We start from the raw sequence: 17,134 nt of genomic DNA, 5'->3' as shown, positions 1-17,134 counted from the left end.
TATAGAGGTTTACTAGATGGAGAATATAGAGGTTCTAATAGAGAACTCTACTAGATGGAGAATATAGAGGTTTTAATAGAGAACTCTACTAGACGGAGAGTATAGAGGTTCTAATAGAGAACTCCACTAGACTGAGAATATAGAGGTTCTAATAGAGAACTCTACTAGACGGAGAATATAGAGGTTCTAATAGAGAACTCTACAAGACGGAGAATATAGAGGTTCTAATAGAGAACTCTACAAGACGGAGAAAATAGAGGTTCTAATAGAAAACTCTACTAGACGGAGAATATAGAGGTTCTAACAGAGAACTCTACTAGATGGAGAATATAGAGGTTCTAATAGAGAACTCTACTAGACGGAGAATATAGAGGTTCTAATAGAGAACTCCACTAGACTGAGAATATAGAGGTTCTAATAGAGAACTCTACTAGACGGAGAATATAGAGGTTCTAATAGAGAACTCTACTAGATGGAGAAAATAGAGGTTCTAAAAGAGAACTCTACTAGACGGAGAATATAGAGGTTCTAATAGAGAACTCTACTAGACGGAGAATATAGAGGTTCTAATAGAGAACTCTACTAGATGGAGAATATAGAGGTTCTAATAGAGAACTCCTCTAGACGGAGAATATAGAGGTTCTAATAGAGAACTCCTCTAGACGGAGAATATAGAGTTCTAATAGAGAACTCCACTAGACGGAGAATATAGAGGTTCGAATAGAGAACTCCACTAGACGGAGAATATAGAGGTTCTAATAGAGAACTCTACAAGACGGAGAATATAGAGGTTCTAATAGAGAACTCTACTAGACGGAGAATATAGAGGTTCTAATAGAGAACTCTACAAGACGGAGAATATAGAGGTTCTAATAGAGAACTCTACTAGACGGAGAATATAGAAGTTCTAATAGAGAACTCCACTAGACGGAGAATATAGAGGTTTACTAGACAGATAATATAGAGGTTCTAATAGAGAACTCTCCTAGACGGAGAATATAGAGAACTCTACTAGACGGAGAATATAGAGGTTCTAATAGAGAACTCTACTAGATGGAGAATATAGAGGTTCTAATAGAGAACTCTACTAGACGGAGAATATAGAGGTTCTAATAGAGAACTCCACTAGACTGAGAATATAGAGGTTCTAATAGAGAACTCTACTAGACGGAGAATATAGAGGTTCTAATAGAGAACTCTACTAGATGGAGAAAATAGAGGTTCTAAAAGAGAACTCTACTAGACGGAGAATATAGAGGTTCTAACAGAGAACTCTACTAGATGGAGAATATAGAGGTTCTAATAGAGAACTCTACTAGACGGAGAATATAGAGGTTCTAATAGAGAACTCCACTAGACGGAGAATATAGAGGTTCTAATAGAGAACTCTACTAGACGGAGAATATAGAGGTTCTAATAGAAAACTCTACTAGATGGAGAAAATAGAGGTTCTAATAGAGAACTCTACTAGACGGAGAATATAGAGGTTCTAATAGAGAACTCTACTAGACGGAGAATATAGAGGTTCTAATAGAGAACTCTACTAGATGGAGAATATAGAGGTTCTAATAGAGAACTCCTCTAGACCGAGAATATAGAGTTCTAATAGAGAACTCCACTAGATGGAGAATATAGAGGTTCTAATAGAGAACTCCACTAGACGAAGAATATAGAGGTTCTAATAGAGAACTCTACAAGACGGAGAATATAGAGGTTCTAATAGAGAACTCTACTAGACGGAGAATATAGAGGTTCTAATAGAGAACTCTACTAGACGGAGAATATAGAGGTTCTAATAGAGAACTCTACTAGACGGAGAATATAGAGGTTCTAATAGAGAACTCTAAAAGACGGAGAATATCGAGGTTCTAATAGAGAACTCTACAAGACGGAGAATATAGAGGTTCTAATAGAGAACTCTACTAGACGGAGAATATAGAAGTTCTAATAGAGAACTCCACTAGACGGAGAATATAGAGGTTTACTAGACAGATAATATAGAGGTTCTAATAGAGAACTCTCCTAGACGGAGAATATAGAGGTTTACTAGATGGAGAATATAGAGGTTCTAATAGAGAACTCTACTAGATGGAGAATATAGAGGTTCTAATAGAGAACTCTACTAGACGGAGAGTATAGAGGTTCTAATAGAGAACTCCACTAGACTGAGAATATAGAGATTCTAATAGAGAACTCTACTAGACGGAGAATATAGAGGTTCTAATAGAGAACTCTACTAGATGGAGAAAATAGAGGTTCTAAAAGAGAACTCTACTAGACGGAGAATATAGAGGTTCTAATAGAGAACTCTACTAGACGGAGAATATAGAGATTCTAATAGAGAACTCTACTAGATGGAGAATATAGAGGTTCTAATAGAGAACTCCTCTAGACGGAGAATATAGAGGTTCTAATAGAGAACTCCTCTCGACGGAGAATATAGAGTTCTAATAGAGAACTCCACTAGACGGAGAATATAGAGGTTCTAATAGAGAACTCCACTAGACGGAGAATATAGAGGTTCTAATAGAGAACTCTACAAGACGGAGAATATAGAGGTTCTAATAGAGAACTCTACTAGACGGAGAATATAGAGGTTCTAATAGAGAACTCTACTAGACGGAGAATATAGAGGTTCTAATAGAGAACTCTACTAGACGGAGAATATAGAGGTTCTAATAGAGAACTCTAAAAGACGGAGAATATCGAGGTTCTAATAGAGAACTCTACAAGACGGAGAATATAGAGGTTCTAATAGAGAACTCTACTAGACGGAGAATATAGAAGTTCTAATAGAGAACTCCACTAGACGGAGAATATAGAGGTTTACTAGACAGATAATATAGAGGTTCTAATAGAGAACTCTCCTAGACGGAGAATATAGAGGTTTACTAGACGGAGAATATAGAGGTTCTAATAGAGAACTCTACAAGACGGAGAATATAGAGGTTCTAATAGAGAACTCTACTAGACGGAGAAAATAGAGGTTCTAATAGAAAACTCTACTAGACGGAGAATATAGAGGTTCTAACAGAGAACTCTACTAGATGGAGAATATAGAGGTTCTAATAGAGAACTCTACTAGACGGAGAATATAGAGGTTCTAATAGAGAACTCCACTAGACTGAGAATATAGAGGTTCTAATAGAGAACTCTACTAGACGGAGAATATAGAGGTTCTAATAGAGAACTCTACTAGATGGAGAAAATAGAGGTTCTAAAAGAGAACTCTACTAGACGGAGAATATAGAGGTTCTAATAGAGAACTCTACTAGACGGAGAATATAGAGGTTCTAATAGAGAACTCTACTAGATGGAGAATATAGAGGTTCTAATAGAGAACTCCTCTAGACGGAGAATATAGAGGTTCTAATAGAGAACTCCTCTAGACGGAGAATATAGAGTTCTAATAGAGAACTCCACTAGACGGAGAATATAGAGGTTCGAATAGAGAACTCCACTAGACGGAGAATATAGAGGTTCTAATAGAGAACTCTACAAGACGGAGAATATAGAGGTTCTAATAGAGAACTCTACTAGACGGAGAATATAGAGGTTCTAATAGAGAACTCTACAAGACGGAGAATATAGAGGTTCTAATAGAGAACTCTACTAGACGGAGAATATAGAAGTTCTAATAGAGAACTCCACTAGACGGAGAATATAGAGGTTTACTAGACAGATAATATAGAGGTTCTAATAGAGAACTCTCCTAGACGGAGAATATAGAGAACTCTACTAGATGGAGAATATAGAGGTTCTAATAGAGAACTCTACTAGATGGAGAATATAGAGGTTCTAATAGAGAACTCTACTAGACGGAGAATATAGAGGTTCTAATAGAGAACTCCACTAGACTGAGAATATAGAGGTTCTAATAGAGAACTCTACTAGACGGAGAATATAGAGGTTCTAATAGAGAACTCTACTAGATGGAGAAAATAGAGGTTCTAAAAGAGAACTCTACTAGACGGAGAATATAGAGGTTCTAACAGAGAACTCTACTAGATGGAGAATATAGAGGTTCTAATAGAGAACTCTACTAGACGGAGAATATAGAGGTTCTAATAGAGAACTCCACTAGACTGAGAATATAGAGGTTCTAATAGAGAACTCTACTAGACGGAGAATATAGAGGTTCTAATAGAAAACTCTACTAGATGGAGAAAATAGAGGTTCTAATAGAGAACTCTACTAGACGGAGAATATAGAGGTTCTAATAGAGAACTCTACTAGACGGAGAATATAGAGGTTCTAATAGAGAACTCTACTAGATGGAGAATATAGAGGTTCTAATAGAGAACTCCTCTAGACCGAGAATATAGAGTTCTAATAGAGAACTCCACTAGATGGAGAATATAGAGGTTCTAATAGAGAACTCCACTAGACGAAGAATATAGAGGTTCTAATAGAGAACTCTACAAGACGGAGAATATAGAGGTTCTAATAGAGAACTCTACTAGACGGAGAATATAGAGGTTCTAATAGAGAACTCTACTAGACGGAGAATATAGAGGTTCTAATAGAGAACTCTACTAGACGGAGAATATAGAGGTTCTAATAGAGAACTCTAAAAGACGGAGAATATCGAGGTTCTAATAGAGAACTCTACAAGACGGAGAATATAGAGGTTCTAATAGAGAACTCTACTAGACGGAGAATATAGAAGTTCTAATAGAGAACTCCACTAGACGGAGAATATAGAGGTTTACTAGACAGATAATATAGAGGTTCTAATAGAGAACTCTCCTAGACGGAGAATATAGAGGTTTACTAGATGGAGAATATAGAGGTTCTAATAGAGAACTCTACTAGATGGAGAATATAGAGGTTCTAATAGAGAACTCTACTAGACGGAGAGTATAGAGGTTCTAATAGAGAACTCCACTAGACTGAGAATATAGAGATTCTAATAGAGAACTCTACTAGACGGAGAATATAGAGGTTCTAATAGAGAACTCTACTAGATGGAGAAAATAGAGGTTCTAAAAGAGAACTCTACTAGACGGAGAATATAGAGGTTCTAATAGAGAACTCTACTAGACGGAGAATATAGAGGTTCTAATAGAGAACTCTACTAGATGGAGAATATAGAGGTTCTAATAGAGAACTCCTCTAGACGGAGAATATAGAGGTTCTAATAGAGAACTCCTCTCGACGGAGAATATAGAGTTCTAATAGAGAACTCCACTAGACGGAGAATATAGAGGTTCTAATAGAGAACTCCACTAGACGGAGAATATAGAGGTTCTAATAGAGAACTCTACAAGACGGAGAATATAGAGGTTCTAATAGAGAACTCTACTAGACGGAGAATATAGAGGTTCTAATAGAGAACTCTACTAGACGGAGAATATAGAGGTTCTAATAGAGAACTCTACTAGACGGAGAATATAGAGGTTCTAATAGAGAACTCTAAAAGACGGAGAATATCGAGGTTCTAATAGAGAACTCTACAAGACGGAGAATATAGAGGTTTACTAGACAGATAATATAGAGGTTCTAATAGAGAACTCTCCTAGACGGAGAATATAGAGGTTTACTAGATGGAGAATATAGAGGTTCTAATAGAGAACTCTACTAGATGGAGAATACGGAGGTTCTAATAGAGAACTCCACTAGACGGGGAATATAGAGGTTCTAATAGAGAACTCCACTAGATGGAGAATATAAAGGTTCTAGTAGAGAACTCCACTAGACTGGGAATATAGAGATTCTAATAGATAACTCCACTAGACGGAGAATATAGAGGTTCTAATAGAGAACTCCACTAGACAGAGAATATAGAGGTTCTAATAGAGAACTCCACTAGACGGAGAATATAGAGTTCTAATAGAGAACTCCACTAGACGGAGAATATAGAGTTTCTAATAGAGAACTCTACTAGACGGAGAATATAGAGGTTCTAATAGAGAACTCTACTAGACAGAGAATATAGAGGTTCTAATAGAGAACCCTACTAGACGGAGAATATAGAGGTTCTAATAGAGAACTCTACTAGACGGAGAATATAGAGATTCTAATAGAGAACTCCTCTAGACGGAGAATATAGAGGTTCTAATAGAGAACTCCACTAGACGGAGAATATAGAGGTTCTAATAGAGAACTCCACTAGACGGAGAATATAGAGGTTCTAATAGAGAACTCTACTAGACTGAGAATATAGAGGTTCTAATAGAGAACTCTACTAGACGGAGAATATAGAGGTTCTAATAGAGAACTCTACAAGACGGAGAATATAGAGGTTCTAATAGAGAACTCTACTAGACGGAGAAAATAGAGGTTCTAATAGAAAACTCTACTAGACGGAGAATATAGAGGTTCTAACAGAGAACTCTACTAGATGGAGAATATAGAGGTTCTAATAGAGAACTCTACTAGACAGAGAATATAGAGGTTCTAATAGAGAACTCCACTAGACTGAGAATATAGAGGTTCTAATAGAGAACTCTACTAGACGGAGAATATAGAGGTTCTAATAGAGAACTCTACTAGATGGAGAAAATAGAGGTTCTAAAAGAGAACTCTACTAGACGGAGAATATAGAGGTTCTAATAGAGAACTCTACTAGACGGAGAATATAGAGGTTCTAATAGAGAACTCTACTAGATGGAGAATATAGAGGTTCTAATAGAGAACTCCTCTAGACGGAGAATATAGAGGTTCTAATAGAGAACTCCTCTAGACGGAGAATATAGAGTTCTAATAGAGAACTCCACTAGACGGAGAATATAGAGGTTCGAATAGAGAACTCCACTAGACGGAGAATATAGAGGTACTAATAGAGAACTCTACAAGACGGAGAATATAGAGGTTCTAATAGAGAACTCTACTAGACGGAGAATATAGAGGTTCTAATAGAGAACTCTACAAGACGGAGAATATAGAGGTTCTAATAGAGAACTCTACTAGACGGAGAATATAGAAGTTCTAATAGAGAACTCCACTAGACGGAGAATATAGAGGTTTACTAGACAGATAATATAGAGGTTCTAATAGAGAACTCTCCTAGACGGAGAATATAGAGAACTCTACTAGATGGAGAATATAGAGGTTCTAATAGAGAACTCTACTAGATGGAGAATATAGAGGTTCTAATAGAGAACTCTACTAGACGGAGAATATAGAGGTTCTAATAGAGAACTCCACTAGACTGAGAATATAGAGGTTCTAATAGAGAACTCTACTAGACGGAGAATATAGAGGTTCTAATAGAGAACTCTACTAGATGGAGAAAATAGAGGTTCTAAAAGAGAACTCTACTAGACGGAGAATATAGAGGTTCTAACAGAGAACTCTACTAGATGGAGAATATAGAGGTTCTAATAGAGAACTCTACTAGACGGAGAATATAGAGGTTCTAATAGAGAACTCCACTAGACTGAGAATATAGAGGTTCTAATAGAGAACTCTACTAGACGGAGAATATAGAGGTTCTAATAGAAAACTCTACTAGATGGAGAAAATAGAGGTTCTAATAGAGAACTCTACTAGACGGAGAATATAGAGGTTCTAATAGAGAACTCTACTAGACGGAGAATATAGAGGTTCTAATAGAGAACTCTACTAGATGGAGAATATAGAGGTTCTAATAGAGAACTCCTCTAGACCGAGAATATAGAGTTCTAATAGAGAACTCCACTAGACGGAGAATATAGAGGTTCTAATAGAGAACTCCACTAGACGAAGAATATAGAGGTTCTAATAGAGAACTCTACAAGACGGAGAATATAGAGGTTCTAATAGAGAACTCTACTAGACGGAGAATATAGAGGTTCTAATAGAGGACTCTACTAGACGGAGAATATAGAGGTTCTAATAGAGAACTCTACTAGACGGAGAATATAGAGGTTCTAATAGAGAACTCTAAAAGACGGAGAATATCGAGGTTCTAATAGAGAACTCTACAAGACGGAGAATATAGAGGTTCTAATAGAGAACTCTACTAGACGGAGAATATAGAAGTTCTAATAGAGAACTCCACTAGACGGAGAATATAGAGGTTTACTAGACAGATAATATAGAGGTTCTAATAGAGAACTCTCCTAGACGGAGAATATAGAGGTTCTAGTAGAGAAATCTACTAGACGGAGAGTATAGAGGTTCTAATAGAGAACTCTACTAGACGGAGAGTATAGAGGTTCTAATAGAGAACTCCACTAGACTGAGAATATAGAGATTCTAATAGAGAACTCTACTAGACGGAGAATATAGAGGTTCTAATAGAGAACTCTACTAGATGGAGAAAATAGAGGTTCTAAAAGAGAACTCTACTAGACGGAGAATATAGAGGTTCTAATAGAGAACTCTACTAGACGGAGAATATAGAGATTCTAATAGAGAACTCTACTAGATGGAGAATATAGAGGTTCTAATAGAGAACTCCTCTAGACGGAGAATATAGAGGTTCTAATAGAGAACTCCTCTCGACGGAGAATATAGAGTTCTAATAGAGAACTCCACTAGACGGAGAATATAGAGGTTCTAATAGAGAACTCCACTAGACGGAGAATATAGAGGTTCTAATAGAGAACTCTACAAGACGGAGAATATAGAGGTTCTAATAGAGAACTCTACTAGACGGAGAATATAGAGGTTCTAATAGAGAACTCTACTAGACGGAGAATATAGAGGTTCTAATAGAGAACTCTACTAGACGGAGAATATAGAGGTTCTAATAGAGAACTCTAAAAGACGGAGAATATCGAGGTTCTAATAGAGAACTCTACAAGACGGAGAATATAGAGGTTCTAATAGAGAACTCTACTAGACGGAGAATATAGAAGTTCTAATAGAGAACTCCACTAGACGGAGAATATAGAGGTTTACTAGACAGATAATATAGAGGTTCTAAAATAGAACTCGAATAAACGGAGAATATAGAGGTTTACTAGATGGAGAATATAGAGGTTCTAATAGAGAACTCTACTAGATGGAGAATACGGAGGTTCTAATAGAGAACTCCACTAGACGGGGAATATAGAGGTTCTAATAGAGAACTCCACTAGATGGAGAATATAGAGGTTCTAGTAGAGAACTCCACTAGACTGGGAATATAGAGATTCTAATAGATAACTCCACTAGACGGAGAATATAGAGGTTCTAATAGAGAACTCCACTAGACAGAGAATATAGAGGTTCTAATAGAGAACTCCACTAGACGGAGAATATAGAGTTCTAATAGAGAACTCCACTAGACGGAGAATATAGAGTTTCTAATAGAGAACTCTACTAGACGGAGAATATAGAGGTTCTAATAGAGAACTCTACTAGACAGAGAATATAGAGGTTCTAATAGAGAACCCTACTAGACGGAGAATATAGAGGTTCTAATAGAGAACTCTACTAGACGGAGAATATAGAGATTCTAATAGAGAACTCCTCTAGACGGAGAATATAGAGGTTCTAATAGAGAACTCCACTAGACGGAGAATATAGAGGTTCTAATAGAGAACTCCACTAGACGGAGAATATAGAGGTTCTAATAGAGAACTCCACTAGACGGGAATATAGAGGTTCTAATAGAGAACTCCACTAGACGGAGAATATAGAGGTTCTAATAGAGAACTCCACTAGACGGAGAATATAGAGTTCTAATAGAGAACTCTACTAGACGGAGAATATAGAAGTTCTAATAGAGAACTCCACTAGACGGAGAATATAGAGGTTTACTAGACAGATAATATAGAGGTTCTAATAGAGAACTCTCCTAGACGGAGAATATAGAGGTTTACTAGATGGAGAATATAGAGGTTCTAATAGAGAACTCTACTAGATGGAGAATATAGAGGTTCTAATAGAGAACTCTACTAGACGGAGAGTATAGAGGTTCTAATAGAGAACTCCACTAGACTGAGAATATAGAGATTCTAATAGAGAACTCTACTAGACGGAGAATATAGAGGTTCTAATAGAGAACTCTACTAGATGGAGAAAATAGAGGTTCTAAAAGAGAACTCTACTAGACGGAGAATATAGAGGTTCTAATAGAGAACTCTACTAGACGGAAGAATATAGAGATTCTAATAGAGAACTCTACTAGATGGAGAATATAGAGGTTCTAATAGAGAACTCCTCTAGACGGAGAATATAGAGGTTCTAATAGAGAACTCCTCTCGACGGAGAATATAGAGTTCTAATAGAGAACTCTACTAGACGGAGAATATAGAGGTTCTAATAGAGAACTCTACTAGACGGAGAATATAGAGGTTCTAATAGAGAACTCTACTAGACGGAGAATATAGAGGTTCTAATAGAGAACTCTAAAAGACGGAGAATATCGAGGTTCTAATAGAGAACTCTACAAGACGGAGAATATAGAGGTTCTAATAGAGAACTCTACTAGACGGAGAATATAGAAGTTCTAATAGAGAACTCCACTAGACGGAGAATATAGAGGTTTACTAGACAGATAATATAGAGGTTCTAATAGAGAACTCTCCTAGACGGAGAATATAGAGGTTTACTAGATGGAGAATATAGAGGTTCTAATAGAGAACTCTACTAGATGGAGAATATAGAGATTCTAATAGATAACTCCACTAGACGGGGAATATAGAGGTTCTAATAGAGAACTCCACTAGACGGAGAATATAGAGATTCTAATAGAGAACTCTACTAGATGGAGAATATAGAGGTTCTAATAGAGAACTCCTCTCGACGGAGAATATAGAGTTCTAATAGAGAACTCTACTAGACGGAGAATATAGAGGTTCTAATAGAGAACTCTACTAGACGGAGAATATAGAGGTTCTAATAGAGAACTCTACTAGACGGAGAATATAGAGGTTCTAATAGAGAACTTTAAAAGACAGAGAATATCGAGGTTCTAATAGAGAACTCTACAAGACGGAGAATATAGAGGTTCTAATAGAGAACTCTACTAGACGGAGAATATAGAAGTTCTAATAGAGAACTCCACTAGACGGAGAATATAGAGGTTTACTAGACAGATAATATAGAGGTTCTAATAGAGAACTCTCCAAAACGGAGAATATAGAGGTTTAATAGATGGAGAATATAGAGGTTCTAATAGAGAACTCTACTAGATGGAGAATACGGAGGTTCTAATAGAGAACTCCACTAGACGGGGAATATAGAGGTTCTAATAGAGAACTCCACTAGATGGAGAATATAGAGGTTCTAGTAGAGAACTCCACTAGACGGGGAATATAGAGATTCTAATAGATAACTCCACTAGACGGAGAATATAGAGGTTCTAATAGAGAACTCCACTAGACAGAGAATATAGAGGTTCTAATAGAGAACTCCACTAGACGGAGAATATAGAGTTCTAATAGAGAACTCCACTAGACGGAGAATATAGAGTTTCTAATAGAGAACTCTACTAGACGGAGAATATAGAGGTTCTAATAGAGAACTCTACTAGACAGAGAATATAGAGGTTCTAATAGAGAACCCTACTAGACGGAGAATATAGAGGTTCTAATAGAGAACTCTACTAGACGGAGAATATAGAGATTCTAATAGAGAACTCCTCTAGACGGAGAATATAGAGGTTCTAATAGAGAACTCCACTAGACGGAGAATATAGAGGTTCTAATAGAGAACTCCACTAGACGGAGAATATAGAGGTTCTAATAGAGAACTCCACTAGACGGGAATATAGAGGTTCTAATAGAGAACTCCACTAGACGGAGAATATAGAGGTTCTAATAGAGAACTCCACTAGACGGAGAATATAGAGTTCTAATAGAGAACTCTACTAGACGGAGAATATAGAAGTTCTAATAGAGAACTCCACTAGACGGAGAATATAGAGGTTTACTAGACAGATAATATAGAGGTTCTAATAGAGAACTCTCCTAGACGGAGAATATAGAGGTTTACTAGATGGAGAATATAGAGGTTCTAATAGAGAACTCTACTAGATGGAGAATATAGAGGTTCTAATAGAGAACTCTACTAGACGGAGAGTATAGAGGTTCTAATAGAGAACTCCACTAGACTGAGAATATAGAGATTCTAATAGAGAACTCTACTAGACGGAGAATATAGAGGTTCTAATAGAGAACTCTACTAGATGGAGAAAATAGAGGTTCTAAAAGAGAACTCTACTAGACGGAGAATATAGAGGTTCTAATAGAGAACTCTACTAGACGGAGAATATAGAGATTCTAATAGAGAACTCTACTAGATGGAGAATATAGAGGTTCTAATAGAGAACTCCTCTAGACGGAGAATATAGAGGTTCTAATAGAGAACTCCTCTCGACGGAGAATATAGAGTTCTAATAGAGAACTCTACTAGACGGAGAATATAGAGGTTCTAATAGAGAACTCTACTAGACGGAGAATATAGAGGTTCTAATAGAGAACTCTACTAGACGGAGAATATAGAGGTTCTAATAGAGAACTCTAAAAGACGGAGAATATCGAGGTTCTAATAGAGAACTCTACAAGACGGAGAATATAGAGGTTCTAATAGAGAACTCTACTAGACGGAGAATATAGAAGTTCTAATAGAGAACTCCACTAGACGGAGAATATAGAGGTTTACTAGACAGATAATATAGAGGTTCTAATAGAGAACTCTCCTAGACGGAGAATATAGAGGTTTACTAGATGGAGAATATAGAGGTTCTAATAGAGAACTCTACTAGATGGAGAATATAGAGATTCTAATAGATAACTCCACTAGACGGGGAATATAGAGGTTCTAATAGAGAACTCCACTAGACGGAGAATATAGAGATTCTAATAGAGAACTCTACTAGATGGAGAATATAGAGGTTCTAATAGAGAACTCCTCTCGACGGAGAATATAGAGTTCTAATAGAGAACTCTACTAGACGGAGAATATAGAGGTTCTAATAGAGAACTCTACTAGACGGAGAATATAGAGGTTCTAATAGAGAACTCTACTAGACGGAGAATATAGAGGTTCTAATAGAGAACTTTAAAAGACAGAGAATATCGAGGTTCTAATAGAGAACTCTACAAGACGGAGAATATAGAGGTTCTAATAGAGAACTCTACTAGACGGAGAATATAGAAGTTCTAATAGAGAACTCCACTAGACGGAGAATATAGAGGTTTACTAGACAGATAATATAGAGGTTCTAATAGAGAACTCTCCAAAACGGAGAATATAGAGGTTTAATAGATGGAGAATATAGAGGTTCTAATAGAGAACTCTACTAGATGGAGAATACGGAGGTTCTAATAGAGAACTCCACTAGACGGGGAATATAGAGGTTCTAATAGAGAACTCCACTAGATGGAGAATATAGAGGTTCTAGTAGAGAACTCCACTAGACGGGGAATATAGAGATTCTAATAGATAACTCCACTAGACGGAGAATATAGAGGTTCTAATAGAGAACTCCACTAGACAGAGAATATAGAGGTTCTAATAGAGAACTCCACTAGACGGAGAATATAGAGTTCTAATAGAGAACTCCACTAGACGGAGAATATAGAGTTTCTAATAGAGAACTCTACTAGACGGAGAATATAGAGGTTCTAATAGAGAACTCTACTAGACAGAGAATATAGAGGTTCTAATAGAGAACCCTACTAGACGGAGAATATAGAGGTTCTAATAGAGAACTCTACTAGACGGAGAATATAGAGATTCTAATAGAGAACTCCTCTAGACGGGAATATAGAGGTTCTAATAGAGAACTCCACTAGACGGAGAATATAGAGGTTCTAATAGAGAACTCCACTAGACGGAGAATATAGAGTTCTAATAGAGAACTCTACTAGACGGAGAATATAGAAGTTCTAATAGAGAACTCCACTAGACGGAGAATATAGAGGTTTACTAGACAGATAATATAGAGGTTCTAATAGAGAACTCTCCTAGACGGAGAATATAGAGGTTTACTAGATGGAGAATATAGAGGTTCTAATAGAGAACTCTACTAGATGGAGAATATAGAGGTTCTAATAGAGAACTCTACTAGACGGAGAGTATAGAGGTTCTAATAGAGAACTCCACTAGACTGAGAATATAGAGATTCTAATAGAGAACTCTACTAGACGGAGAATATAGAGGTTCTAATAGAGAACTCTACTAGATGGAGAAAATAGAGGTTCTAAAAGAGAACTCTACTAGACGGAGAATATAGAGGTTCTAATAGAGAACTCTACTAGACGGAGAATATAGAGATTCTAATAGAGAACTCTACTAGATGGAGAATATAGAGGTTCTAATAGAGAACTCCTCTAGACGGAGAATATAGAGGTTCTAATAGAGAACTCCTCTCGACGGAGAATATAGAGTTCTAATAGAGAACTCTACTAGACGGAGAATATAGAGGTTCTAATAGAGAACTCTACTAGACGGAGAATATAGAGGTTCTAATAGAGAACTCTACTAGACGGAGAATATAGAGGTTCTAATAGAGAACTCTAAAAGACGGAGAATATCGAGGTTCTAATAGAGAACTCTACAAGACGGAGAATATAGAGGTTCTAATAGAGAACTCTACTAGACGGAGAATATAGAAGTTCTAATAGAGAACTCCACTAGACGGAGAATATAGAGGTTTACTAGACAGATAATATAGAGGTTCTAATAGAGAACTCTCCTAGACGGAGAATATAGAGGTTTACTAGATGGAGAATATAGAGGTTCTAATAGAGAACTCTACTAGATGGAGAATATAGAGATTCTAATAGATAACTCCACTAGACGGGGAATATAGAGGTTCTAATAGAGAACTCCACTAGACGGAGAATATAGAGGTTCTAATAGAGAACTCCACTAGACGGAGAATATAGAGGTTCTAATAGAGAACTCCACTAGACGGAGAATATAGAGTTTCTAATAGAGAACTCTACTAGACGGAGAATATAGAGGTTCTAATAGAGAACTCTACTAGACAGAGAATATAGAGGTTCTAATAGAGAACCCTACTAGACGGAGAATATAGAGGTTCTAATAGAGAACTCCACTAGACGGAGAATATAGAGATTCTAATAGAGAACTCCTCTAGACGGAGAATATAGAGGTTCTAATAGAGAACTCCACTAGACGGAGAATATAGAGGTTCTAATAGAGAACTCCACTAGACGGGAATATAGAGGTTCTAATAGAGAACTCCACTAGACGGAGAATATAGAGGTTCTAATAGAGAACTCCACTAGACGGAGAATATAGAGTTCTAATAGAGAACTCTACTAGACGGAGAATATAGAGGTTCTAATAGAGAACTCTACTAGAAGGAGAATATAGAGGTTCTAATAGAGAACTCTACTAGACACAGAATATAGAGGTTCTAATAGAGAACTCTACTAGACACAGAATATAGAGGTTTACTAGACAGAGAATATAGAGGTTCTAATAGAGAACTCTACTAGACTAAGAATATAGAGGTTATAATAGAGAACTCTACTAGACGGAGAATAGTGGTTCTAATAGAGAACTCTACTAGACAGAGAATATAGAGGTTCTAATAGAGAACTCTACTAGACGGAGAATAGAGGTTTTAATAGAGAACTCTTCTTGACAGAGAATATAGGGTTTGTATTATATAATTTCAGCGATTTATAAATAATGACATGGTTATTATAATTAGTTGTATTAAATAGATTTATACTGTAAAGCTATAATTATCATTACTGTTATCATTACTATCAACACAGTGACAATGCAGACCAATCTTCAACTAATTTCTGTAAAGTAAAATGTATACATTGAATACAGACGTTTTTGTAGGTGGCTTGCAAATATCAAAGGACAATATTACCACGTTTAACTTGCTGTTAATACAGTCATATTAAACTAAACTCTTATTATCTGACAATCTATGTATATATTTGCCATGATTTACAATGTATATAGCGCAACCAGATCCTTACTGAGCCTAAATGACCTTGTAATGACATTTTACCATGAATACACTGAATTAACAAAATAATGTATTTGTGCACGTTCGACTGTAGGCTATTCCTAACACCTGCAATGAGAAAATAGTTTACTAAACATGAAATCACTCACCTGATGTAGGAGGAAAATGACCAGGAGTGATCTTGGTGTTGTCATGTTTTATAACTTTATTTAGGAGGAATGACGATTAAATCCACTTTGGAACGTTTTGGGACAAGAGGACGCACGTGCAGATGTCATTGCGGTGATCGGCTGTGGACAGAATAAAAACACCACCAACATATTTTAGAGATACTGTAGCTTACTAATATTAATATTTATTTACACACGACACATGTATCAAATGCATCCCCGTTACTGCCCGTCATAGGAAGAATAGCAGACAAGCCCAAACCTTCCACTAAAGTCATTTTTTCATTCCTTAAAAATACATTTAGAGTAGGCTACATAACCTCACAATACTATGGATGAATAGACTACATGCATTACTAATCACATTCAAATCCACCTGAACTTTTTCCCCCAAACGCAATACCTTCGTTATTTCGGGATAGACCATGAATCCATGCAATTCAGGAGAGCAGTCCGTCCAGGTTCCAGACCGCTGACGACGTATCAACTGGTTTCACTGTTCCGAAGCAGAAACCTCTTTTTTATTGGGGAAAAAAACCTGCTAATTCTACCAAAGAATTCATTTCCAGTGACTGCATTCGGTGTCTTGATTGAGACTTCATCTTCCGGTGAGTCCAGCCTTAAAGCCTATTTCCCATCTGGCTGCTCTTCTATTTTTTTACTTTTTCCCGAGCAGCATTTTCATAAAGCGATTACACACATTGTCTTGGTTAAATGATGTTTTCCTACAGAGCATGCACTATGTTTTGTCAGGGGACGCTGTAGAGTAGAGGCTACTACTCTAGCGTGCTGTGAGGAGTATCCTCTCAGTAGTTGAGAGTTTGTTTCAATGCGCATTAACAGCCACGCGTTCAAAGAGTCCAATCCTCTGTCTGGGCACACAGAGAGACTTTCCTTTAGAGTCGACCTAGGAGGAACAGGGGGTGAGGAGCTGGGTTAGGGTTAGAGGGTCTACCTAGGAGGAACAGGGAGGGGTGAGGAGCTGGGTTAGGGTTAGAGGGTCTACCTAGGAGGAACAGGGAGGGGTGAGGAGCTGGGTTAGAGGGTCTACCTAGGAGGAACAGGGAGGGGTGAGGAGCTGGGTTAGGGTTAGAGGGTCTACCTAGGAGGAACAGGGAGGGGTGAGGAGCTGGGTTAGAGGGTC

The 17,134-nt window shown here is 37.1% G+C and overlaps 1 protein-coding gene across 2 annotated transcripts in view; it reads right to left on the bottom strand.

Moving 5' to 3' along the window:
- The window catches only part of LOC115161461 (neurexophilin-2-like), a 99,854-nt gene extending 83,020 nt beyond the window's left edge, over positions 1-16,834 (bottom strand). Inside the window, exons 1-2 of one of the 2 annotated variants that reach the window (XM_029712451.1) lie at positions 16,394-16,834; positions 15,970-16,110 (exon numbers count right to left, since the gene is read on the bottom strand). In XM_029712451.1, coding sequence (XP_029568311.1) covers positions 15,970-16,014 — 45 coding nt within the window. In that variant the 5' untranslated portion in view covers positions 16,015-16,110; positions 16,394-16,834. Of the gene's footprint in view, positions 1-15,969; positions 16,265-16,393 lie in introns of those variants that run through there. The other variant, XM_029712452.1, reaches the window with a different exon arrangement.
- Between the last annotated feature and the right edge of the window lie 300 nt (positions 16,835-17,134).

Source organism: Salmo trutta, chromosome 24 (genome assembly GCF_901001165.1).
Source record: "Salmo trutta chromosome 24, fSalTru1.1, whole genome shotgun sequence".
Taxonomy (NCBI): Eukaryota; Metazoa; Chordata; class Actinopteri; order Salmoniformes; family Salmonidae; genus Salmo; species Salmo trutta.
The sequence above is the reverse complement of the archived record's forward strand: the minus strand, read 5'-3'. Positions and strand labels throughout refer to the sequence as shown.